We start from the raw sequence: 25545 nt of genomic DNA, 5'->3' as shown, positions 1-25545 counted from the left end.
ATGTATCTAGCTTATACATATCATAGTTAATGACATATAGTCGGATCCCTTGCAGGCCAGCAGGCAGACCTTATTCTGTTTGATTTTAGCAAGGCTTTTGACGAAGTTAGTCACGCTAAACTACTTTACAAACTCCATGAGCATGGTATCAGAGGCTGCACTCTTAACTGGATTCGCTCTTTCTTAATAGGCAGAACCCAGTTGGTTATTCTCGAGGGCGAGAAACCTGTTGAAGTTCCTGTGACATCTGGTGTGTCCCATGGGTCTTTCCTTGGGCCTCTCCTCTTTCTTCTTTATATTAATGACTTACCTGATCATGTAAAATCCCAGGTCCGATTTTTTGCTGCTGATACAACTGTTTATCTTACTATCAATAACACAACTGATTGTAATAAGTTACAACATGTAGAAATGGGAAAGTAAAAGGGAAGTACACTTCAACTCAAGTAAATGCCAGGTTCTTAACATCTCATGAAATAAACATGCAATACAAGCATATAAAACTCAGGTAGAATACTCATCCTAAGTCTGGTCACCTTACACGTAGCTTAATATCAATAAAAAAAAAAAAGAAATGATACAAAGAAGAGCAATTCCGAGTCTCGGTTTGAGATCTTTGGAGAACAGACAAACATGCAAAATTGATAATTGTAGCAGGGTCAAGATTTTGTAGATGTAGATCTATTCCTGTCCTAACATATTTTGAAAATTCCAGGAGACACACACACACACACACACACACCATGGCCTATGGAAAAATCCATACACTTTCCAGTTATTACAATTTTCCTTTTTTCCAAGTACTCTGGTCTTATGGAACAACCTCGAGCCATCTGATAGTTTTCTTTCAAGCAGGCAGTATGCCAACATAAGTCCAATTAGTTGTAGCAAAGTGTGTTTTTAATCTTATTACTTGTCTATATATGCATACACCGACTTTAAATAAAATTTGTATCCTGTATGTTGTCTGTACACATCTAACACTTAAAATTAACTTTTTTCAGTCTTGGCATCTCACTGTCAATACTTTAGAAGGAAAACCTTTTCCTGCACTGACTGCGCATCTTTAAATAATACTGAATAATGTCAAAGAAGTATTCTATAGCTCTTTGATAAAGTTAAACAGTAATAGAAAATAGATATTAACCTATAATTACCAACGTGGGCACTTGTAAACGCAAAAAGTATCGAGATGTTATATAATGTAAATTAAATTATCGGAATAATTTTTCCAGGAAACTGTCGATTAACGAGATAAACTTTTCAGAAAACTTCAATTAGTCAAGATAGATAGATTTTTTTAAAGTTTCACAATAGCTACCTAGCTATCTCATGGCACAGTAGACGACAGTGCCTTTGCATTGCATTCGTTTATAGGAGTTAAACGTGACCCGGCATTTCACTTCCGTTACAGATTATTTCATTGTTTTGCAAGGAGTGACCTTGGAACATTTGAAATACACGTTTACATTTCATAAGATTCAGGTGGTAAGTAATTGATATGTAAAAGCTTAGAAACATTTATCAGAAAGCGGTTGTTTTTTCACAGAATTATCTGTTTATACATAAATACGGTACTGTACAAGGTAAGTTTGACAGTTTGAGATATTTCCACTTTCGGTTTCAGTATAAAGGTTTTTATATAGTTAAAGTATCATTACTTTGGTCTTGCTTATATATTTTCATGGCATATTAATTGAATCTTGTTAATTTAAATAATTTTAATGAAGAAGGGACATGTAATGTAGTAGAACTAATCCCACGCTAGACAAGCTTGCTGAGTGGCTGCTTTTTTATTTCTGACATTTGCAGCCACCACATTTTGACCGTCACAATATAAAACAAACTGTATGTGTCGGATTATATTGTGACGGTCAAACTGTGGTGGCTGCAAAAGTCAGAAATTAAAAAGCAGGTGCTCAGCAACAGTAAGCTTGTCTAGTACAGGACTTAGTCCAAATAATTGTACTCGAGAGTTGAATATCGTACGTTACATTTTAATTTTTTTTGACTTGTCGATATCCCTAGGTAGACAACATTAAATATCAAAGTGTAAAATCGGTCTACCCAAGGTCTCATTATTTAGACTAGTAAGGACTGTTTAAGGGTCCAGTAATTAAAATAGATACTGAGAACGGTACTTATAGCATATATACTGGGTATACCAATTACCGTGAGTCTTATATTCAGTGTACTCTATTTATAACAAAACGGATGTATGAAAGGATAAATTTTATTCTGTTTAATTAATTTATATTTTAGCTTTAGACTTTTGGCAAACAAATCATCAAAACACCAGGTAAAAGTTCCACTATTGTCATTTAAAGAACAGAGGTGGGCAATTTTAGCATTTTCTGGCATATACCTATTACCGTGAATTTCAACTTTCAATCTAAAGAAGTTGTTAAATTGATCTAAGACAAAGAAAGCAGTTCTATTTTACAATAGGCCAAACTAAATATGAAACAGATATGGCAGAAATAAGCAACTTCATTGAAAAAATTGCGGAGAAAAATTGCAAAGTTTAACTATAATGACCAGTCAATTAGTTAAATTCCTTATTTTCTAGGATCATTGTGAAATAAAGAGAAAGACACTCCAATTTTCAAAAATAGTTTTGCTAAAAATCTAAGCACATTGAGCATGAATAATGAGAGAAAAAATATAAAGCACTTTTCATGTTAAGTGTCAAAATGGGACATTCGCGGTAATATGTATATCCCGGTAATTGGTATACCCAGTATACTATATTTTTTCTTTCAAAATGGGAGATCAGAGCTCCAGATAAGCTGCGTATTTGCGCAATTAAAATTGCAGAAAACCCAATTGAATTCATACAGTGTGCGTAATGAAACACAAGTACAATTCATAATACCCAATTCATAAAAAATAGCTTGCATATCGCATTTTCCTTATTACTAGAACGGGTACGAGACTAACGCTAGATTTGACTGACTGGTTATACGTTACCGCAGCACAGGTTGCAATTTATCGGAAAAATCACAGGACCATTCAGTCGGCTGATCGGTGTTATTTGGATACTTTGTAAACAATTTTACGCCGATAAAATGTAAAAGAGTTGAAGAACAAACATTGTTGCAGCACAAACTAATTAGTGGGATATTTTGCTATTCAGCAATGACAGTTATCTGTTTGTGACGATGTAGTGTTACCAATACTGGATGATATCTTTTTGGAGAATGCTGCATATTGTGGTGACCACATCGTTCGGGATATGGCCTAAGACCACAGTTATTTTTACTATATGTTCTACTGGTACTGATGATAAACCCGGACAGATGATAAAGTCGACCACCTTGAAAATATTCGATTGCAATCGGTTATTTATAAAATTGAACACAACATCTAATAGTTTCCACTTACAACACCAACTGATGTAAACAAAAACAAAATTGGTAAATATTCTGTATAAATAAATGACTTATATTTATTTGTATAAAAATATTTATCTAAAATTACTGGGGAAGAGGGTGTTTTTTGCACATGCTTACTGTCGAAACATGAAGGTCTGACATTTGGTAACTTTTCATTACTTGATCAGGAATGACTGTTGCAGCTTTTTGGGGAAAGTTTCAATATAATAATACGAAGAAAATTTTGTAAATGACAAAGTGTTTGAATTTATCATCAGTCAACGTTCATACAGTCCCCATTTTACAAACCCCTTTCAGGGCCTCACTTCGTGTGAGTTTGCTTACTAAATATAAATTCGAATTATGTTAAGTTTTCAGCAAATGTTTAAAAAGCTTTATTTTGATACCAACCACTGTTTACAATTTGCAGAAATAAAAAAGTTACAGGTAAAAAACCTCATTTTCTGTTCGGGTTTATCATCAGTACCAGTATATAGGCACTGGACACTATTGCAATTTTGCATGCATTCCAATCCAGAAATACCTGAACTCAACAGAACTATTCAAGAGAAAAAATTCCAGCCACAGTAAACATGGGGTTGACCGGCTCTTTTTTCCACCATTTTGAACCAAATCACATGCGTATGAAGAACACTCTCTAGATGGCCGCAAACAGGCAAAACAGGCCCTATCAAGAAGTCATGTTATGCATATTCTGACATTCTCATTCTGTCAAATTGTACATGTACCTACTATTTCGTATCTCCTCTATTAAATCATGCCATTTATTGCAGGTCTTTCACTCAAAAATTCACCAATATTCACCATCAAACAGAGAACTATTTTCCACGTAACCACTTCCGTATTGTGGTCAACCAAGGGCAAATAACTGTGGTCTTGTGCCATTATTGTAGATGAACTGATCTCCGACTTCATTAAAAGAAAACAACAGTATGGAACATTCATTACAATTTTAAATACATTTTTGTATTAAACATTGAAGGGCGCCATTAAAGTACTTAGCTACTTAGTCAATCCTGTTCAATGATATATACCATGATTGTATACTGTAAGCAAAAAAATACTGAATTGTTAGTGCGAGATTGGTAAAATATCAAATTGGTTTTAGCAAATACCTAATTACTTCTGAAAAGGCTGGGTAATGATATTATTTTTACCCAGTTCAAATTTCGAATACCCAATTCAGACAAAAAGCGATGGGTAAATACCCATTTGCACCAAAAGCTTATCTGGAGCTCTGGGAGATGATTTCTAAAGTTTGCTCTCGTATTTTTTCTTGTCATTTTAAATACAATAAGTGACAGGAAATGAGCAGAATTAATTTAATATAAATAATTCTTTAATCATGAGAAAAATACGATTGCAAATTGGTGTGAAAATCTCTAAAAGTAGTAGAAAACGTAAAAAAAAAGAAGCATTGAAAAACTTTAAAGAAGTTTGTTACCGTTTTTTTGCAAAGAAAAGCGTTTCATTTATCAAGATTTGTTACCTTCATCACACTATATTATCGACCCTTGAATGTTTATTCATCGTGCGTTTGGGTACGAAATGTTAATTCATAGTGCGTTTAGATACAAATTGGGTATGAATCAGTTGGTTTCGTTCTACAGTTTTTTCATACACTCCATTGAATAACACAGTATATCAGGGGGCGTATGGAAAGTGTACTGAAACAGTTGAAGACGAAATATTTCGCAATCAGTGTCTGGATGATAAGCGATCGCGATGTTGCGAAACAGTAAATATTACATCAAAAAATGTTAAAAACAATGCCTAAAGGCTGTCAGAGAATAGATGCTTGGTTTTTGGGTCAATCTTCAATTAAAAGGGAGGGGGGGGGGGGGGAAATAGAAATTTTGAGAAAAGCAACGCTAATTTTCACAATATTTCTGGTACCAAACCCATTCACAGTTTAAAAAAAATCACTGCTTATACACTAGGAATACAGTACATAATAGTACATATATATTGATTACCATAGCAACTATTTTGGAAGATATGGTTGATTAGTGAACCTTGTAAAATAGTTTCAGTGTCAGAGTCAAGGGGAATACCCGATGACCAGAATTCTTAGGTAATGACTGGTATAAAGGTGACATCACGTTGCAGTGCTGTTAAGGTTGATATCTTCTTCTGTTTTCACTTTCAGCAACTTTGGTTATTTTTCTTTTGTCAAGAAAACTAATGTTATTAATTTCCTTTTCAGTTGTTTGAGTTATTTCATCGTTTGATGTTTCATTTCCAGTTGTTTCACTGTTTGACAGTTTCACTGAATATAAATACAATTGCTCGTACTGTCTTTTCAGAGCTGGTCTGCTTCTTTCAAGAGGAAAGATACCAGACTTGTGAAGTAATGAGATAAGATTTTCAGGTGTATGCTTTTATTGGGATATTGCAGGAACATTTAAGAGAGTTAGTCTGCATACCTGGTGTTTTTTCTCATGAAAATTGGCATCTTGTAACTGTGGTACACTCTTTCCAAATGACCAAAACAACCCATATCCAGTGGTTATGTAACATGTGATGTATGGGGTGGTATAGCTTCTCTCCAGTCTTTCAGAGTCAGCTTCAAAAATCAAGATGTTTTCAGCTTTAAAAATGTAACAGCTGTGTCTAGATGGCAAAATTATTAAAGTAAGTAAATGCATACCTTGAAAAAAAAGACTGACTACTATAACCTCTTCAGGAAGTAATCCACACTGAATTAACATGAACATTTACCACTGATTTTTCCCAATGATTTGGGAACTGAAATGAGGTCTTTACAATTGGGAAAAATGTGTCGTAAAATGTCTTTGGGAATTGTTAAAAAAGTGGTAATTTTTACTAACATGTTACTTTAAGAGAAATTCGGTCATGAATGCATTTAGCATAAAGCCTTGTGTTTCAAAATGTTTAAGGTTTCATAAATACAGTTTTACAAGAAAAGGTAATGGGAATCTTTTGCTTGGCCTGGAAAAAAAACACTGTTTACTGACCATTGATAATGAACTGACAACTGAAATAATTCCTGTTTGGTCCCAATGCATTGTGATAAAAGAAATAATACCGGTTGTTGAATGATGAAAACTGAATGAACACTTTAGTCTGTAAATGGTTCTATTTGAATTATTTAATTGCTGCCTTGTAATATTCTGAAATGTAAGTAATTATTATTAAGTCATGATTTGGTTAAATAGAAAAGGTGTTTATTAAGCCCTGCGCACATTTAGCTATTTCAGAATGTTTATACAAAAGTAATATTCTTACCTACCACAAATAAAAAATACTCTCCTTATGGTCTAATTTACCAAGTATAAATGTCTCAAAACAGGAGTCACAACATCTGGTTGTAATTATCCTACAGAAGTTGTATGGAATATTTGAAATATAAAATATCAATCAACTGAACATAATTATTAACAAAAGAAATGTTCTTGTGACTGTGACACCCGCCTTATTTTACCACCAGTGACTTCTAAAGCTTAAAGGCATCAACAAAAATCAACTGTTAGACACTGTTCTTCTAGACTTGAGTCTAGGCCTAAGATAGGGTGGTAATTACTGTTTCAGACAGTAGATAGATGACTATAGAGTCAGTTGGACAGGGTAGCATTCAATCTTGGATAGCCAGTTTCCTGACAAGACTAATACTGCTTGACTGTGCCAGTTACAAATTCTCCCCCCCCCCCCCCCCCCCCACCCACACTACTATAATTTACATCTCCAGAATGATCCAACTCCACTAAGTATAGCATTCATTTACAGAAACAGTTGTTGAAGTTTGTCAAGTGCCAAAGCTTAATTCAGAGGATCAGACGATGTCCATCACACAATGTAGTATGGCGTCTTTATTCCCACCTGAACCCACCCCCATTTCACGCTTCATCTGTATACTGGCAGCCATATCAGAATTCTTAAAGAACACACACATCTATGTTACCAAGAGTCTTCTGTATTTATGAATATTTGTTGATTGGCAGTATTTTCTACAATGACAGTACTCAGGTTTCTGTTCACTTTTTTTTTCAGCTGATCTGTGACAATGGCTGGAATGTCAAAGTTTGTTGAAAGTTTGCCAGAGAATTATGGCTATGTTGTATTGACTGGAGTTGGCAGTATATTTGTCAACATGTGGATGGCAATCAATGTGGGCAAAGCCAGAAAACAGTATGAAGTGAAGGTGAGACATTGCATTTCTGTTTTCATGTCAATGATTAAATATTTAAAAGTTTTTATTTATGTTACATGATTAACCCTAATCATGCTGGACACAATTGGTTCTGCTTTTGCGACCAGTGTACATCCATGCAGTCTGATCATGATCTGCACTGTTCACCATTCAGTCAGTATCGTTTTTGGTAAGCACACCTTTTAACAGTTAATGGTACTGTCCAAACTGAAAGATGGACAAGTTCATTATAGAAATTTAGAAGGGTAAGGATTAATAATATTATCTAATTCATTGTTAAAGAGGCTTCATAATATCAAAAGTTTTGACAACAGGTGAATTCTTCTGATTTCATGATCATATGTGAATCAGCTGAAACTTGTCTAAATTTTATCTACATTTTCCTGTAGATTGATTACCTCTTATTACAGAGTGAAGTGAATTGGTTTCACATTATATCTTGAAAAAAATTTATCGCTGGTTCATAATCATATGGGAGTAGATTATTTTAGATAAATAAGTTTCATCTAGTGTACATTATATTAGCATTTGATATTATGATAAGTTAGCTTTGTATGGAAAGCACAGATGTATGGGTCATTGACTGGGTTGCAAGTTTGATGCTCAGGTGAGGAATATGTTCTCCATGATTTGATAAGAAGACACTGTGTCTGAACTCTGAAATCATTTGACCTCCACCTCTGATTCAAGAGAATTTAGTAGTTACTTGCCGGGAGCGGATTAGTACTGGTCAGAATCCAGGAACACTAGTTAAGTTATCTGTCCGCTGTTACATCACTGAAATACTCTTAAAAACGGCCCTAAACCCACCCTGCTTTGCTCAGTAGAGATTTTGGATAGATCTATGGATTTTGACTTCTTAAGTTCAATCTCAAGGTATTAGTTTTCCATGATAGATTGATAGAAGACATTCTGTTAGAAATCATTTGTCCTCCACCTCTGAGAACAGGCAAGTACTGATCCTCCACCTCTGAGAACAGGCAAGTACTGGTCCTCCACCTCTGAGAACAGGCGAGTACTGATTCAGAATTAAGGAGCATGGTTATGTTAACTATGTGCCATTACATAACTGATGTACAGTTTAAAAAATGGACCTAAACCCACTTATGAACCCTTACCATGCTGGGCACGATCGTTTCTGCCTTTGCAACCCTTACCATGCTGGGCATGATCGTTCCTGCCTTTGCGATCCTTACCATGTTGGGCACGCTCGTTTCTGTCTTTGCGACCCTTACCATGCTGGGCACGATCGTTTCTGCCTTTGCGACCAGTGTAGATCATGATCAGCCTGCACGTCTGTGCAGTCTGATAATTATCTGCACTGTTCACTATTCAGTCAGTTTCTTTTTGGTAAGCACCCCTTTTAACAGTTAATGGTACTGTCAAAATTGGAAGATGGACAGGTTCATTATAGAAATTTAGCAGCATAAGGGTTAAAATAAAAATGGTGCTAAACACAAAACAGAAATCAAATTGACATAATATTATGAAACTTTTGGAATAAATTGTTGCTGTTGAAACTTTGTATGAGGTTTGATCCAAAAGTAATGTCACTAGGGAGGGCCATATAAAGATGTGTAATGAAAAGAAAACAAAAGAAAATTGTGTCCGAGTACCTTGATCTGTTTGTAATTTTGTCTCAAAAAAAGATCATAAAATTGTTTTGCATATTAGTAATAATTACTGAGAACAACTTCGATTGAAAACATGGTTTTGGCAAATGTTGAATGTCACTGACATTTTTGGCCATCAGAAATCGGCATTTTTGTCACTAAGCAACGACAAGCATTGTCATTACTTCACAAACTTTAACATGTGATGACATCACTTACGTTTCATGGGCAGATGGTAGAAAGACGTTATTTCACCTTGTTATAATATTATTGTTATGACTTTGCATGTTTTTTAAGGTTAATTGATGACTGTCTTTGTTTCTTAGTTTTACTGTTTATGAACCAAACATTTTACCGTGTGTTGTGTAATGGTTAAGGTGGTATACTTTGAATCTCCAAATATTTAAAATGAGACAGCCCTATTTATAATATAATTTTCATAATAATATGATTATTTGCACCATGGATACATTGACATTACTTCTGGATCAGCCCTCGTATTTGATATTATAATGTCTTGTACTCTCTGTATTTTAGTACCCACAGTTGTACCACCCTGAGCCAAATCATGTTTTCAACTGCATTCAGAGAGCACATCAAAACACGTAAGTTTTTCTATCAGAACAAATACTTTCATTCCTATGATATTGTTCTGTTTGTGTATAATTTCATTAGGCCTAAAAAAAAATCTTTGTTTCCAGTAACATGCTCAAAAATAGGGTAGGTAGGTCGGAATTTTTTATTTATTTTTTTTTATTTTTTTTTTACAAGTGAGACTTTTCTGAAATTATTTTTCTGTCAAAAAATAAGTACAAATAAGGGGGTAATGCCTTTAGACCATCAGTAAATTGATTTCTAACACCGCTGAGGGCTCCAGATAATTTTTTTGGCCTATGAGTATTAACTCATAATTTTTGTGAATGAGTGAAATGGTAAAATCTGAAATTTACTAGGAGTAATTTTACTCCTGAAAATTTGTAAATGTGAAAAAAAAAAAAGAAAACAGTTTTGTAACATATTTATTAACTTGGTGTAACACCCATGAATTTGTTTGCAGTTCAGTTTCAATTCAGCATTCAAGTTTTTGCTTTTTGTTCTCCCTTGGCTTACTTTGGCTTAATAGAATACTCAGTATAGCTTTAAATATGTTTCAATGATCGTTCTTGTTGGTTTAAAGATGCGTAGAGTGTTGGTTCACTTTTTACAATCGTAGAAAGAGATATTTTGTTGTTTACTTCACACCAGAGGTTGATATTTTAAATCGACACTGCTTTACACTACCATACCATCAATATTGTTTCCCAACTACTTGATTTACAAATGCATTGGGTGTATAATATAGTTTAACTTATAAAGTACCATTCAATGCGTGTGTACGTTCTTTGTGGGAGAATTAATGCTGACCGTGCTTTGTTACGTAAAGCCTTCAGATGATTCAGATTTTGTTTACGCTAGTAGAAAGTCATTGCAGGAGTTTCTGTAATTTCTTATACGTTTTTATACGCTTAAAAATGATCGCACATGCGTATATGCCTTATTTCAAAGCGTAATTTATGCTAACATGCATCTTATCTGGAGCCCTGACCGCTGACCATATTTAAAGCAGTAGTCCTCAGTTGCTTATACACTAACACAATACCAGCATTATAAAAAATAAGTATGAAACTATTTTTTTATATGTGATGCTGTCACATAGAAAAAGAAGGAAAACTTAAACGACGTGAGGTTGAAACTTGGTAGTTGATTTAGAGCTATAGCCAGTTGCTAAAGCACTGGCTAAAAACTACTACAAATACTACAAAAATTGAGTATATATATATATATATGATAAGTATAGTAATGCAGGGAGGCAATGATATCATAAAAATTATTACGAGGTATAGGAACTAGAAATTTATATCTTACTTTCTGACAGGGCAGTTAAACAAATAATGATCTTTCTACAGAAGATATGACATTTTTAACAGCGTATGAACCAACGTATCTGCAGCAGTGTACGGTTCAGCAGATAACACCATTTAAACTTCCAGTACACTGTCTCAATTTTGAAGTCGTATTTTACATGTTGTGCACTGATATATATATTTATTTTCAGTCTGGAAGGCAGCTCTACCTTCATGTTTTTACTGTTGACAAGTGGACTTCAGTACCCAGTGAGTACATGTTATACAATGTATCTACGTAACATTACATAGATTATAATGATCATAAGCAGTCACTGAGCTTGGCTACAGAACTATGGTGGCTATACCCAAATGTCCATCTATAACTGAAATTATATTTACAGGCATCTTTCATTCATTGTTTTTTTGCAAAGCGACACTAGTTGTTTTAACTAAGCTGTAAGCTCTGAAGTTAAGTCCAAAAATTATGCCTATCTAAAAGTGTTTGAAATCAGTCAAAAGTTAAGTGACAATTCATTGGCACAAGAATAGTGTGATCTTTGATTACTAATTATTTGATTTAATAACAAGAGCTGTGGGACGACCATGCTCGACTTTTCAACAGTCTTGTCAACTAAATAAATGTCAGAAAAGAGGCATAGTTCTGTAAAACTGTGAAAGAGAGTTACGGATCCTGTACAGTGCATGTCAGATATCGAGGTGGACATGTGAGTGAAGTTTCAATCTATTCCCATTAGTGGGTACTGAGATACCAGCTTTCATACAAAAACTTATTAAGTCGAAGAAGGGCATAATTTTGTAAAATTGCAAGAGTAGTGTAGTGCATGTCAGATCATTACAGTGAACAAGCATGTGAAGTTTCAATCCATTCCCATTTGTGGATTCTGAGATACCAGCTTATGTACAAAAACTTAGCCGAAAATTGCTATGTCGGAAAAGGGGCATAATTTTGTAAAAAAAAAAAACGTAACTGTTATGGAACCTGTGCATTGTAAGTCAGTTCCTCACAGTGAATAAGTGTGTGAAGTTTCAATCCATTCCCACAAGTGGTTACAGTGATACCAGCTTAAATACAAAAACTTTACCAAAGTGGGACGCTGGCATGGACGCAGATGCAAATGAATGAGTGAGTCCAATAGCTCTACCTTTTTATAATTTTTCGAGAGCTAACTTTTGAATTGTTGAGCTAAAACTGGCCAAAAACAGCCAACTCCGAAGAGTTTTTGGCAAAATGGAATTATTCTATTTTGTTGCTAGTGAACAACCTTGTCTCAGGATTTTTCATAAGTTTATAAATGTGTTGTTATAATTAAATATGTTAATAAATGAAATGGCAATGTTATCAATGGAATGGGTACTGTAAGACTTGATTTAGCTGTAAGGGGTATAATTCCCCGACAGTGAAACATCTTGTTAATCAAGTTCTGAATCATTATACATGCTTCGTTGATTGCATGGTTGCTCAGCAGGTCACTGTTAATTAGCTCGCAAAATTATAAGGATAACTTTTGTGAAGGAAATGATGTAAAACCGAGCAAAATAATATTTGTAGAAAACTTCAGCAGTTGCAGGACTGGCATACCTTCTTGGAAGAATAATTTATGCAAAAGGCTACTATACCGGAGGTACTTAAGTGTGTTACCAATAACACACTGGATTTTTTCCATACCCAGTGCACATTCCTGATTGAGAATTCACAACATAGGGGTGATCAGCATATTCCTATAAATCAATAGATTTGCTAATGTAGCTAACCCCGAGTTGTCATTTGAAATTCAAATCTGCCAGGAACTAATTAGGGTTCATATGAAGAAATAAGAATGATGAAACCTATAGCCAGTTTGTAACTGATTATATTGCAGTTGTTGGATCAAGGGATTATATTAAACACGGCAAAACAAACTACTTGTATTTTTAAATTAAAATTAGAGTGTTCACATTCAAATACAGGAATGTGTATGCATACATATATTAAATCCACATCATAATATCAAATGCATGCTAATTGTTTTCTGATAAATTTATGAAGAGTTTCACCTCAAGTTTTGGTTTTACAAGCATACATTGTATTTTGAATGTATACGCTGAACTGTGGATACTGCTCCCACTTTGTTCATCAGTCCTTACAAAAAAAAACAATGTACAAGTATGAAGTCACACCTCTGTTACCATAATCATACTTAATGAAAGATATTGTTTGGCTGACTCATTGGTGGTCAGAAGTAACTCTTCATTGGTGTCCTGGCAGGTTTCCACATAACAAAAAAAATATATCAGTTTAGAGCTCTGTATATACTCGCGGCGTTAAATTCTTCATGTGAGGAAGCCATCCAGCTGGCTTACGGAAGGTCGGCAGTTCTACCCAGGTACCCGCTCATGATGAAATAATGCACGAAGGGGCACCTGGGGTCTTCCTCCACCATTAAAGCTGGAAAGTCGCCATATGACCTATCATGTGTCGGTGCGACGTTAAATCCAAAAAAAAAAAAATCAAAAAAAAATATATTTGTCAAAGGTTTGAATATTGAATAACATAGTAGAAAATATTTTACTGAATTCAATGCTTACTGTGAATAAGGTCATGTGCAATATTGGAAGTATTGCTTTTCTAACCATCTATAGATATACACAAGATGAATTTAGAGAGCTTTGTTTTATATCTTTTTAACAAAATTAAGAGCCTTCTGGAACTTTAACCATGATCCACAATAAGCACAGTGGTGAGGGATACAGGCTTTCAAGTAACACGAAAATTCCTAAAAAAGAGCACTCAGAAAGGGCCAAATTGCTAAAAAAAGCCCTCATTTTCAGCTCATCTGAGCAATGCTCATGGTGAGCTATTGTGATCACGCTGTGTCCAGCGTGCGTCCGTGTGTACATCAAGTCATCCGTCCGGCGTCAACATTTGTGTTTAAACGACATCTCCTCCAAAACCAATGAATGGATTTTGATGAAACTTGGCCATCATTCCTTGGGTAGTCCTCAACCAAAATTGTTCGAACGGTTCCGCTTGGTTGCACATAGGGGCTGCTAGAGATAAAAATAGAAAAAACTTCAATCAACATCTCCTCCTAAACCGATTTTGAAATAATTTCACACAAATGGTCCTTATGTCACCCTCTACCAAGATTGGTCAAATTGTACCGATGCGTCAAAAAACATGGCTGCTAGAGGGCGTGGTCACTTTTCCCTGTGTGTATATAGTGTAAACTTAAAAAATCTTCTTGTATGAAACTGCTTGCACAATTTTAGAATAATTTTACACAAATGGTTAATGTGTGACCCTCTAACTAGTTTGTTCAAATTATTTCGATTCGTCAAAAAACATGGCCGCCAGAGGGCGTGGTCACTTTTCCCTATATGTATATAATGGAAACGTTAAAAATCTTCTTGAGTGAAACTGCTTGCCAGATTTTAGAATAAATTTATAAAAATGGTCCTTGTGTGACCCTCTACCAAGATTGTTCAAATTATTTTGATTCGTCAAAAAAACATGGCTGCCAGGGGGCGTGGTCACTTTTCTTCTCTGAATCAATAATAGCTAGAGCCTTGATATATGGCGTGTGTTATCAGATTTGTAATGTCTACCATAATTGTTCAAATTATTGCCCTAGGTTCTGAAGTGTGTGTGTGACATGTATATAATATAGGCTAACATAGAAGAAACCTTGAAGTCTTGTACACAGGTGAGCGCTTTTGGGTCAATGACCCTCTTGATGATAAAATAGCCCTAATTTTTTGCCAAATAGTGCTTGAAAGCCTGGGGATATGTCTGTCTCTCAGACTGCTCTTGTTGGTAAATGGTAAGGACAATCCCTTACCTAACCTGTTTATAGTACATGTTGATATATATTCCTTTCCTTTTTCCCCCCTGTTAGAAATGTTCGGCGGCGGCAGGTGCTGTGTGCTTAGTGGCTAGAATAGCTTATGCCTTGGGTTACTACACTGGTGGTAAGTAACTCTCCTCCCTATAGCACTGTTATACTTTTATATTACACATAATATAATTAACAGTAGTTTTCCATTTATTTTAAATACCAAGATTTTGTATTAAAATGGCAAGTTTCCTTGAAAATATTGCATTTGCCTGAAAAACATTACATACATTAGAATGATTTTTGCTGTTATTTTTGCTTTTAATTATAATGTTCAACATTATCTGTCAGAAGTTGTTTCCAAATAATCATCACAACATATATATTATTCGAATGAACGAGTATTGAATTAAAGAAATATCCAGTATAAGGCCTAAAAATATTAAGGGTAACCTGACAGTACTTAGCTAAACCCCCCAGCCTTAGAGAATGTGTTTTTCCAGTTTTGTAGGAAGATTTTCATAATTATGTTAGCAGGAGGGGAGTTTTAATGTTAGTTTTTGATGAGTTTCTGACCAATGTAACAATAACATGTCCGGTGTTTTATTAAAAATGAAATTAAAAGACTACCTACCCTTATCACAAAATTTTGGGGCATTACTCTGAACAATTTTAAGGCATTTTAAACTCCTTAATCTGATATCAGATGTGATCTTAGACTTTTTTTAGACCTTTAAAGAGTATTTTTTCCATTTTTTCCTTCAAAGGAGGGGTACATTGTTTTGCAGCTTTCGGTCAATATGTAGACCAATCCATTTCCGGATGATAACTCAAGAACGCTTGGGCCTAGGATCATGAAAGTTGATAGGGAGGTTGGTCATAACAAGGAGATGACCCCTATTGATTTTAAGATCAGTAGGTCAAAGGTCAAGGTCACAGTGACCTGGAACAGTTAAATGGTTGGGCTTAGGATCATGAAAGTTGATAGGGAGGTTGGTCATGGCCACCAGCAGATGACCTCTATGGATTTTGAGATCAGTAGGTCAAAGGTCAATGTATTAGTGACCTAGAACTGTTAAATGGTTTCTGGATGATAACTCAAGTATGCTTGGGCCTAGGATCATGAAAGTTGATAGGGAAGTTAGTCATGACCTGCAGGTGACCCCTATTGATTTGAGACCAGTAGGTCAAAGGTCAAGGTCACAGTGACCTGGAACAGTTAAATGGTTTCCGGATGATAACTCAAGAATGCTTGGGCTTAGGATCATGAAAGTTGATAGGGAAGTTAGTCATGACCTGCAGGTGACCCCTATTGATTTGAGACCAGTAGGTCAAAGGTCAAGGTCACAGTGACCCATAACAGTTAAACGGTTTTCACATGATAACTGAAGAACGCTTGGGTCTAGGACCATGAAATCTGATAGAGAGGTTGATCATAACAAGCAGATGAGCCCTATCGATTTTGAGGTCAGTAGGTCAAAGGTCAATGGTTTCCAGATGATAACTCAAGAATAATTATTATGTCTCCCCAGGAGACATATTGTTTTTGCCCTGTCCGTCCGTCCGTCTGTCCGTCCGTCCGTCCTTCCGTCCGTCCGTACGTCACACTTCATTTCTGAGCAATAACTGGAGAACCATTTGACCTAGAACCTTCAAACTTCATAGGATTGTAGGGCTGCTGGAGTAGACGACCCCTATTGTTTTTGGGGTCACTCCGTCAAAGGTCAAGGTCACAGGGGCCTGAACATTGAAAACCATTTCCGATCAATAACAAGAGAACCACTTGACCCAGAATGTTGAAACTTCATAGGATGATTGGTCATGAAGAGTAGATGACCCCTATTGATTTTGGGGTCACTCCGTCAAAGGTCAAGGTCACAGGGGCCTGAACATTGAAAACCATTTCCGATCAATAACTAGAGAACCACTTGACCCAGAACGTTGAAACTTCATAGGATGATTGGTCATGAAGAGTAGATGACCCCTATTGATTTTGGGGTCACTCCGTCAAAGGTCAAGGTCACAGGGGCCTGAACATTGAAAACCATTTCCGATCAATAACTAGAGAACCACTTGACCCAGAATGTTGAAACTTCATAGGATGATTGGTCATGAAGAGTAGATGACCCCTATTGATTTTGGGGTCACTCCGTCAAAGGTCAAGGTCACAGGGGCCTGAACATTGAAAACCACTTCCGATTAATAACTAGAGAACCACTTGACCCAGAATGTTGAAACTTCATAGGATGATTGGTCATAAAGAGTAGATGACCCCTATTGATTTTGGGGTCACTCCATCAAAGGTCAATGTCACAGGGGCCTGAACATGGAAAACCATTTCCGATCAATAACTAGAGAACCACTTGACCCAGAATGTTGAAACTTCATAGGATGATTGTACATGCAAAGTAAATGACCCCTATTGATTTTGGGGTCACTCCATTAAAGGTCAAGGACACAGGGGCCTGAACATTGAGAACCATTTCCGGTCAGTAACTTCAGAACCACTTGACCCAGAATGTTGAAACTTAACAGGATGATTAGTCATGCAGAGTAGATGACCCCTAACGATTTTGGGGTCACTCTGTGAAAGGTCAAGGTCACAGGGGCCTGAACATTGAAAACCATTTCTGGTCAGTAACTTCAGAACCACTTGACCCAGAATGTTGAAACTTCATAGGATGATTGAACATGCAGAGTAGATGACCCCTATTGATTTTGGGGTCAGTCTATTAAAGGTCAAGGTCACAGTGGCCTGTTCATGTAAAATCATTTTTGGAAATAACTTGAGAACCACTTGACCTACAAACTTAATAGGATGATTGGACATGCAGAGTAGATGACCCCTATTTATTTCGAGGTCACTTGATCAAAGGTCAAGGTCACAGGAGCCTGAACAGTGACTTGAGAACCACTAGGCCAAGAGTGTTGAAATTTAGCGGGATGACTGGACATGCCAAGTAGATGATCCCTATTGCAGCCAACCATCAGTGTCTCTTTGACTTTCGCTCCTGACCCCTATTTACTTCTTGCCTATAGGACTTTGCATTGGGGGAGACATGCGCTTTTTTACAAAAGCATTTTCTAGTTTTTAATTCTTGTGCAGTTACTGAATGCATCAAAGGGGGAAGGAGGTGCATTTCATGTTCTATGAGCTCTTGTTAGCCTTAAAGATTGACAAATGTTCTTTTCAAGTTTTTACAAGACATCCTCCACCAGGCAATACATATACAAAATGTATAAGTATTGGCAATTTGTGAGTACAAAAGCAGTTTTTATCCTCTGTATTTGAACTGTTGTTTATCTGGGTTTTTTTATATGTATAAGATCCAGAGAAGAGAAGATGGGGAGGATTTGGTCATATCTCTGAACTAGTCTTACTTGGAGGAGTTGTTTCACTGGCATTCCATCAGCTGGGATGGTGGCCTTGCAAAAAATAGACAGGTAAATATTGTATATTTTGTCCCTAAGATAAGACATTATCAGTCCCCTTAGTAGGGGATTTTTAATTCCCTGCCAAGAGTGGTGGGGTGTTATAGGAATGGTCTCCGCCGATCCTTCTGTCATTCTGTCTGTCTGTAACATTTGTGTCCACTCCATATAACTCCAACCCCTTAAAGGACTTTCATGAAACTTGAGTCAAATGATCACCTCATCAAGACGTATGTGCAGAACTCATGAGTCAGCCATGTCGGCTTAGGGTCAAAGTCACAACTCAAGGTCAAAGGTTTGAGCCTTCCATTTTGTGTTCGCTCTGTATCTCCTAAACCCTTTGAAGGATTTTCATGAAACTGGTCAAATGATCACCTCAAGACAATGTGCAGAACTCATGAGTCAGCTCAAGATCAAGGTCACAACTCAAGGTCATAGATTTGAGTCTCTCTTTTTGTGTCCACTCTATATCTTCTAAGCCCCTTGAAGGATTTTCATGAAACTTGGGTCATCAAGAGATGTACAGAGCATATGTTTGTTTGTTTTGGGTTTAACGCCATTTTTATGCCCCCGAAGGGAGGCATATTAGTTTTCAACTGTCTGTCCGTTAGTTCGTTCGTTTGTTTGTTTGTTTGTTCGTCACAACGTTTACTTTTTGCATGAAGGCACTTTACTCGCGAACCACTGCACCCAGGACCTTCAAACTTCACGTGCTGATAGTACTTATTGAGTACACGACCTCTACTGACTTTGGGGTCACCAGGTCAAAGGTCAAGGACAAAGGGGCCAATGTTAACCTTTTGCATGAAGGCACTTTACTCGCGAACCACTGCACCCAGGACCTTCAAACTTCACATGCTGATAGTACTTATTGAGTACACGATCTCTAATGACCTTGGGGTCACCAGGTCAAAGGTCAAGGTCACAGGGGCCAGTGTTACCACTGCGCGAACCACTGCACCCAGGACCTTCAAACTTCACTTGCTGATAGTATTTATTGAGTACACGACCTCTACCGACTTTGGGTCACCAGGTCAAAGGTCACGGGGGCCAATGTTAACTTTTTGCATGAAGGCACTTTACTTGCGAACCACTGCACCCATGACCTTCAAACTTCACCTTCTGATAGTACTTACTGAGTACACGACCCCTACTGACTTTTGGGCCACCAGATCAAAGGTCAAGGTCACAGGGGCCAATGTTAACTTTTTGCATGAAGGCACTTTACTCTCGAACCACTGCACCCAGGACCTTTAAACTTCACCTGCTAATAGTACTTATTGAGTACACGACCCCTACTGACTTTTGGGTCACCAGGTCAAAGGTCAAGGTCACAGGGGCAAATGTTAACTTTTTGCATGAAGGCTTTTACTCGCGAACCACTGCGTCCAGGACCTTCAAACTTCACATGCTGATAGTACTTATTGAGTACACGACCCCTACTGACTTTTGGGTCACCAGGTCAAAGGTCAAGGTCACAGGGGCCAATGTTAACTTTTTGCATGAAGGGACTTTACTCGCGAACCACTGCATCCAGGACCTTCAGACTTCACATGCAAATAGTACTTATTGAGTACACGACCCCTATTGACTTTTGGGTCACCAGGTCAAAGGTCAAGGTCACCAGGTCAAAGGTCAAGGCGCTGCGGGGGCATTTGTCCCCATTAGTGACAGCTCTTGTTCAACAGTATTTCAGTCAGGTAACGGCGGGCAGTTAGCCTTACCAGTGTTCCTGGATTCTGTACCAGTACAAACTTGTTCTCCACAAGTAACTGCCAACTTCCCTACATGAATTATCAGAGGTGGAGGACGAATGATTTCAGACACAATGTCTTTTATCAAATCGTCACGGAGAACATGACACCCTGCCAGGTGATCGAACTCACGACCCTGCAATCCGTAGACCAATGCTCTCCCTACTGAGCTAAGCGGGCGGGCTTGCAGAACATATGAGTTAGCCATGTGGGTTTAACGTCAAGGTCAGAACTCAAGGTCAAAGGTTTGAGCCTTCCATTTTGTCTCCTAATCCCCTTGAAGGATTTTAATATGACTTGGCTGCATTTCACTTGGAACAAATTCATTGATGTCGTCATACATGGACTATAAAATATACTTGAACAATGTCAGTGCTTCCCCCTAATACGATCAACCCTTTCACTATCCAAAACAGCAGTGGGGGATGTAGCTGTTTTTCAGACTGCCTTGTATAATTTACCCTGTAGCTATGTCTGTTGGTCCCTCTACCTTATCTTGAATGCAAGCCTTTTCTAGGTTCTGCATTTGGTAAAACGTTTGGTATGTTAAGAGAAATGTGCTGTAAGTAAAACATGTGATGTCAGTCTAATCATAATTTCCCCATGCCAATCTCACCTGGCAACAGTTGTGAACAGCAAAGGTTGTCAAATCCTTCACCTATGCTGTACATTATATACGAACTTTACAAAAAAAAGCATTCAGCACAACACATTTTTAGTAGGAAACAGCTAAATAAAACACTGTAGTTTGATAAAAATGCTTGCAATTTTAGGCGAAATGCGGAAAGAAATCGTTTGGAAATGAGTTGTTTAGTCTATATACAGGATTGATGCAAATAAGATGCTGTAAAACACTTTTTGACATGAAAACAGAGATTTGAGTATATATATGCAAATGTTGAACCAGTACGAATGTGTAGTACAATTCGGGCTCGTATATAAAGCAGCATCGAAACTAATCTTATTGGGTTAGTGGACTTGCTGTGGCATGTGCGTGTTCGTTTGTACTGCTAGGTGCTTTGCTGTAATTGGTCTGGTATATTGTGGTGGTGATTTAGTTCGTATAAGTTGTCTCTACTATATAATAATTTATAATGTGAACTTGTATCCTAGCGGATCTCACGTATTGGGAAGTCAACTGTTCTGAATATAATTATATCCCTTAATGCAAATTATCTATATATATATTCAATATATCGAGATCCAGTTAACTTTCAGAGAGAGCAAATATAGCTTCTCTGGTCCCAATCAGTTATAAAGACTAAAATGTCATTACTGATTTGTGAGACAGAGATTTGAGTATATATATACAAATGTTGAACCAATACATGTGTGTAGTACAATTCGGGCTCATATATAAAGCAGCATCGAAACTAATCTTATTGGGTTAGTGGACTTGCTGTGGCATGTGCGTGTTCGTTTGTACTGTCAGGCACTTTGCTGTAGGTATATTGTGGTGGTGATTTAGTTCGTATAAATTGTCTCTACTACTATATATATATATATAACTTAGAATCTCTAACATTACCGTATTACAGTTGCTAATTGCTTTTGCTGTATATATTTCAGGGCCAAGGATTCCACCAAATTTATCACAAGTACCCATTCAGTCACGAGAGACCAGAAACCATGTTAATATATCATATTAAATAGGTGTATTCAATACTCTTTCCTTTTAATATTGTGTAGTTCATTTTGTTGTGATATGTGATGTTTTTATAGCCTTTAAGAAGGTTTCTGATTCAGTGTATGAGCACAGAGCAAAACAGGAATACTGAAAATCACTTTAAGTTTATTTTGGGGGGTATTTATTATTTAGACTACAAATGTAATTTCATTAAAGTTTTGATACTTATTTCTAGGTTAGTGCAAATTTAAAGGGGGAATAATCCCTTTTGCTTCGAAAATGTTCTATGTACAAGTTGAAAAACACATTCTAAGCACAATAGTTTAGAAAAAAAATCGATTATATATAAGAATTGATTTGTCATGTTCGAAGTCTATGTGAAGTTTTCCTGTTCTTTTTTGCTACAAAGTCCTTTTATTTGATAGATGTTTACATATTTTGTCATAAATTTACCAATAAACTATGTGTTAAACTGATTTTATGTTGAAATAGAATGATTATTGGATAAGTTGAGACTTAATTCTGGATCACCAAACAGGGAGACTTAATTTAGGTTTCTTGACAAAACAACTAGATATTTGTAAACATCTTCTTTATTTAACCATATATTAATCATTAGATCAGGTATATCCCTTAATGTGGAACTTATTTTCAAATTTGCACAAGCATATAGAACTATGTATATGTAAGGCTGCAATAAGTTATCATTTGCATTCTAGTTTTTAAAAGTAAATATTTTTCTGGTATTCAATTCATTGGACAGATCTTCAGGTCATTTCTGTTATTATTCTTCATAGTTGTTTTTTTTAGGATCATTTCAGACAACGATGCTGTAGCGTCTTTATTTTAGTGGTTTCATTAATTCTAGTTTGTTGATTTTTTTTAATATACTAGTACTGGCGTAACACCAGTATTGTATACACTTTGTCTCGAGTACAGTACAACATTGGTTCTAATATAACAGTATTCAGAATAAGTGAATAAAGTCTTTATTGTTGTAAATCACCCTCTCTGTTGTTTCTTTATGTTTATTCAGAGACTGCACTTTGGGAATGGTGACTAGTCCGTGAGTTATCTTACACATACTGGAGAGCGCACTGTCACTGATTCTTTGACTGACACTGGATTTACGTCTTAACCTTAACCCTGCTAAATTTCTAAAATGGACTGGTCCATTATTCAATTTGGGCAGTACCACTTGTAAAACTGGAACTGAATAATTTGATTAAATGCCTAATTTTATACAATGATATATTCAATGGCATTGTACATAATAATAACAATAGTTATTATAACAATATTATTAATGACAATAATAATAATAACAGCCTTATTATAACATACAATCATGACCGCACCCCTCCCCTTGAGGCCATTTTACCCCAGTGCTTAAAGCATCTGGTACGCCCAGACGAGCTGCATATAGAGGTTCAACCTCCCCACCCACCGGTTAATGGTGCCATCATATACTTTTTAAGAAAGAAATACTACCCATAGAGCCTTACCAACAAGTGCGTTTATTAAACAAACCTTGGAAATATAAATGTTGAAATGTAAAACCTTTAATTTACAAAAATTTAAGAACTATCACCTGCTGTTTTCGCATGATAAACAGTTATCAAAAAATTTAAAACAATGCCGCGAAATCTCTGAAATGTAGTGTCTTAAGATTTTTTTTGAATGTGTCAAGTGATTTATTTTTGCGTAGTTCTAACGGCAGTTCATTCCAAAGTTTTTGGACCAATAGTACAGAAACTTCTATCATTGAATGTTTTGCACTTGTTGTATGGAACAACACAACGACATTCAGAATTTTCAGACGATCTCAAACCTTGTCTACTAGGAATATACTCTGTAAGCAATTCTGCTAAATACAGAGGTGCTCTGCCAGTGTGACAGCTATACATGAAAGAAAGTATCTTGAACTCAATTCTTGCTTTCACTGGCAACCAATGTAAGTGATACAATGCTTGTTTAGAACTGTCAAATTTCCTTCTGTTAAGGACAAGTTTTGCACACATGGTTTGAATACGTTGCATCTTACGCACCTCACAGTTAGCTACACCATACAGTATGACATTGCAATAATCCAGATGTGAAATAACTAGAGACAAAACTAAAATTTCAGTGGCTGCTTTTGTTAAGTATTTTCTGATGTTCTTAATTCATAGGTAATTCAATATGGCTGTACGACATTTGCGATTTACATGATCATTAAAGTTAAAGGTTTCGTCAAGAAATGCACCGGGATATCTAATTGTGCTTTCACGTTTGACATCATCACCAGCAATGTTAATGGAATTTGTAAAAAATTTGTTCATTTGAGGTCTGCTACCAAACGTAATAAATTCAGTTTTGGAAGTGTTCATTTTCAGTTTGGTTCCAGTTTCCAGTCATTGATTATAACTGCGCACCTTTCAAGGTCTCCAATCGCTTGTGATTCTACGGAAACAGATGTAGGACGAAAGCTTTTATTTGCTATATGATTATCAGCAAAACCGTCGACTGATATGGATTTTGAAAATGACATCAAAAAGAGTTCCAGCATAGGTGAGATACAGCCAAGGACCAAAGCAACTGCCCTGGGGCACACTGCATTCAAGATCTGATATATATACATTGTTGATATTAATCTTACAAGTACGAGGCCTTAAATAGGAGTCTATCCATTGAAGAGCTGTATCACAGACGCCATATTGTGCTTTAAAGGACATCTAGAAGAATGTCGTGGTCGACAGTGTCAAATGCCGCACTTAAGTCAATCGCAATAAGGGCCATGACTTCCTTTTTCTCCATACCACTTAGAAGATCATTGACGAGCCGAAGTAGCGCAGATTCACAGGAATGGTATTTCCTATATGCAGGCTGGTTCTTAGGCAAAAGACTGTTTTGATTTACATGTTTGTTTAATCTGTAAAGAATAGCTTTCTCAATAAGTTTTGATAGAAATGATAAATTACTCACAGGGTGATAATTGGAAAGCTCTAGTTCAAGACCGGCTTTTTTATGCCTCCACTTTTGGGGGGGGGGTGCATATAGATTTGCCCTTGTCCGTCCGTCCGTCCTTCCGAGAATGTTTTGTCGGGCCTAGCTCCAAAAGAATTTGACGTAGTCACAAAACTTTACAGGAATGTTGGTCAGCATGATTGTGTAGTTGTGCACTTGGGGTTTCGCTTCCGGATTCATTCAGTCATGTAAAAATTGGTCATTTAGTGTTGTGTCGCGCCTAGCTCCAAAAGTATTTGACGTAGAGTCACAAATCTCTACAGGAATGTTGGTCAGCATGTGTAGTTGTGCACCTGGGGTTTCGCGTCCGGATTCATTCAGTCGTGTAGGAGTTATGGCCCCTGACTTAGTTAAAAATTGGTCATTTTAATGTTGTGTTGCGCGTAGCTCCAAAAGTATTTATCCTAGAGTCACCAAAGTTTACAGGAATGTTGGTCAGCATGTGCAGTTGTGCACCTGGGGTTTCGCATCTGGATTAATTCAGTCGTATAGGAGTTATGGCCCCTGACTTACTTAAAATTTGGTCATTTTAATGTTGTGTCGTGCGTAGCTCCGAAAGTATTTGACCTAGAGTCACCAAAGTTTACAGGAATGTTGGTCAGCATATACAGTTGTGCACCTGGGATTTCGTGTCCAGATTCCTTCAGTCGTGTAGGAGTTATGGCCCCTGACTTAGTTAAAAATTGGTCATTTTAATGTTGTGTTGCGCATAGCTCCAAAAGTATTTGACCTAGAGTCACCAAAGTTTACAGGAATGTTGGTCAGCATGTGCAGTTGTGCACCTGGGGTTTCGCATCCGGATTCATCAGTATTGTAGGAGTTATGGCC

General features: G+C 36.6%; 1 protein-coding gene across 5 annotated transcripts; it reads left to right on the top strand.

The window, feature by feature from the left end:
* The first annotated feature begins 1337 nt into the window (after positions 1-1337).
* LOC123533687 (microsomal glutathione S-transferase 3-like) lies at positions 1338-22713 on the top strand. 5 transcript variants are annotated; one of them, XM_045315465.2, is made up of 7 exons: positions 1338-1488; positions 7407-7557; positions 9717-9784; positions 11275-11332; positions 12636-12708; positions 18226-18342; positions 21654-22713. In XM_045315465.2, the coding sequence occupies exons 2-6, from the start codon at positions 7420-7422 to the stop codon at positions 18336-18338; spliced, it is 450 nt and encodes a 149-aa protein (XP_045171400.2). In that variant the 5' UTR covers positions 1338-1488; positions 7407-7419; the 3' UTR covers positions 18339-18342; positions 21654-22713. The 5 variants fall into 5 exon arrangements, with proteins under 5 accessions (XP_045171400.2, XP_045171396.2, XP_045171397.2 ...); XM_045315461.2 differs by lacking the exon at positions 12636-12708 and adding an exon at positions 14962-15034 and having other exon boundaries at positions 1339-1488; XM_045315462.2 differs by lacking the exon at positions 12636-12708 and adding an exon at positions 14962-15034 and having other exon boundaries at positions 1343-1485.
* The last annotated feature ends 2832 nt before the right edge of the window (positions 22714-25545 follow it).

Source organism: Mercenaria mercenaria, chromosome 12 (assembly GCF_021730395.1).
Source record: "Mercenaria mercenaria strain notata chromosome 12, MADL_Memer_1, whole genome shotgun sequence".
Classification (NCBI taxonomy): domain Eukaryota; kingdom Metazoa; phylum Mollusca; class Bivalvia; order Venerida; family Veneridae; genus Mercenaria; species Mercenaria mercenaria.
Note: the sequence above shows the minus strand (reverse complement) of the source record. Positions and strands in the feature narration are given on the sequence as shown.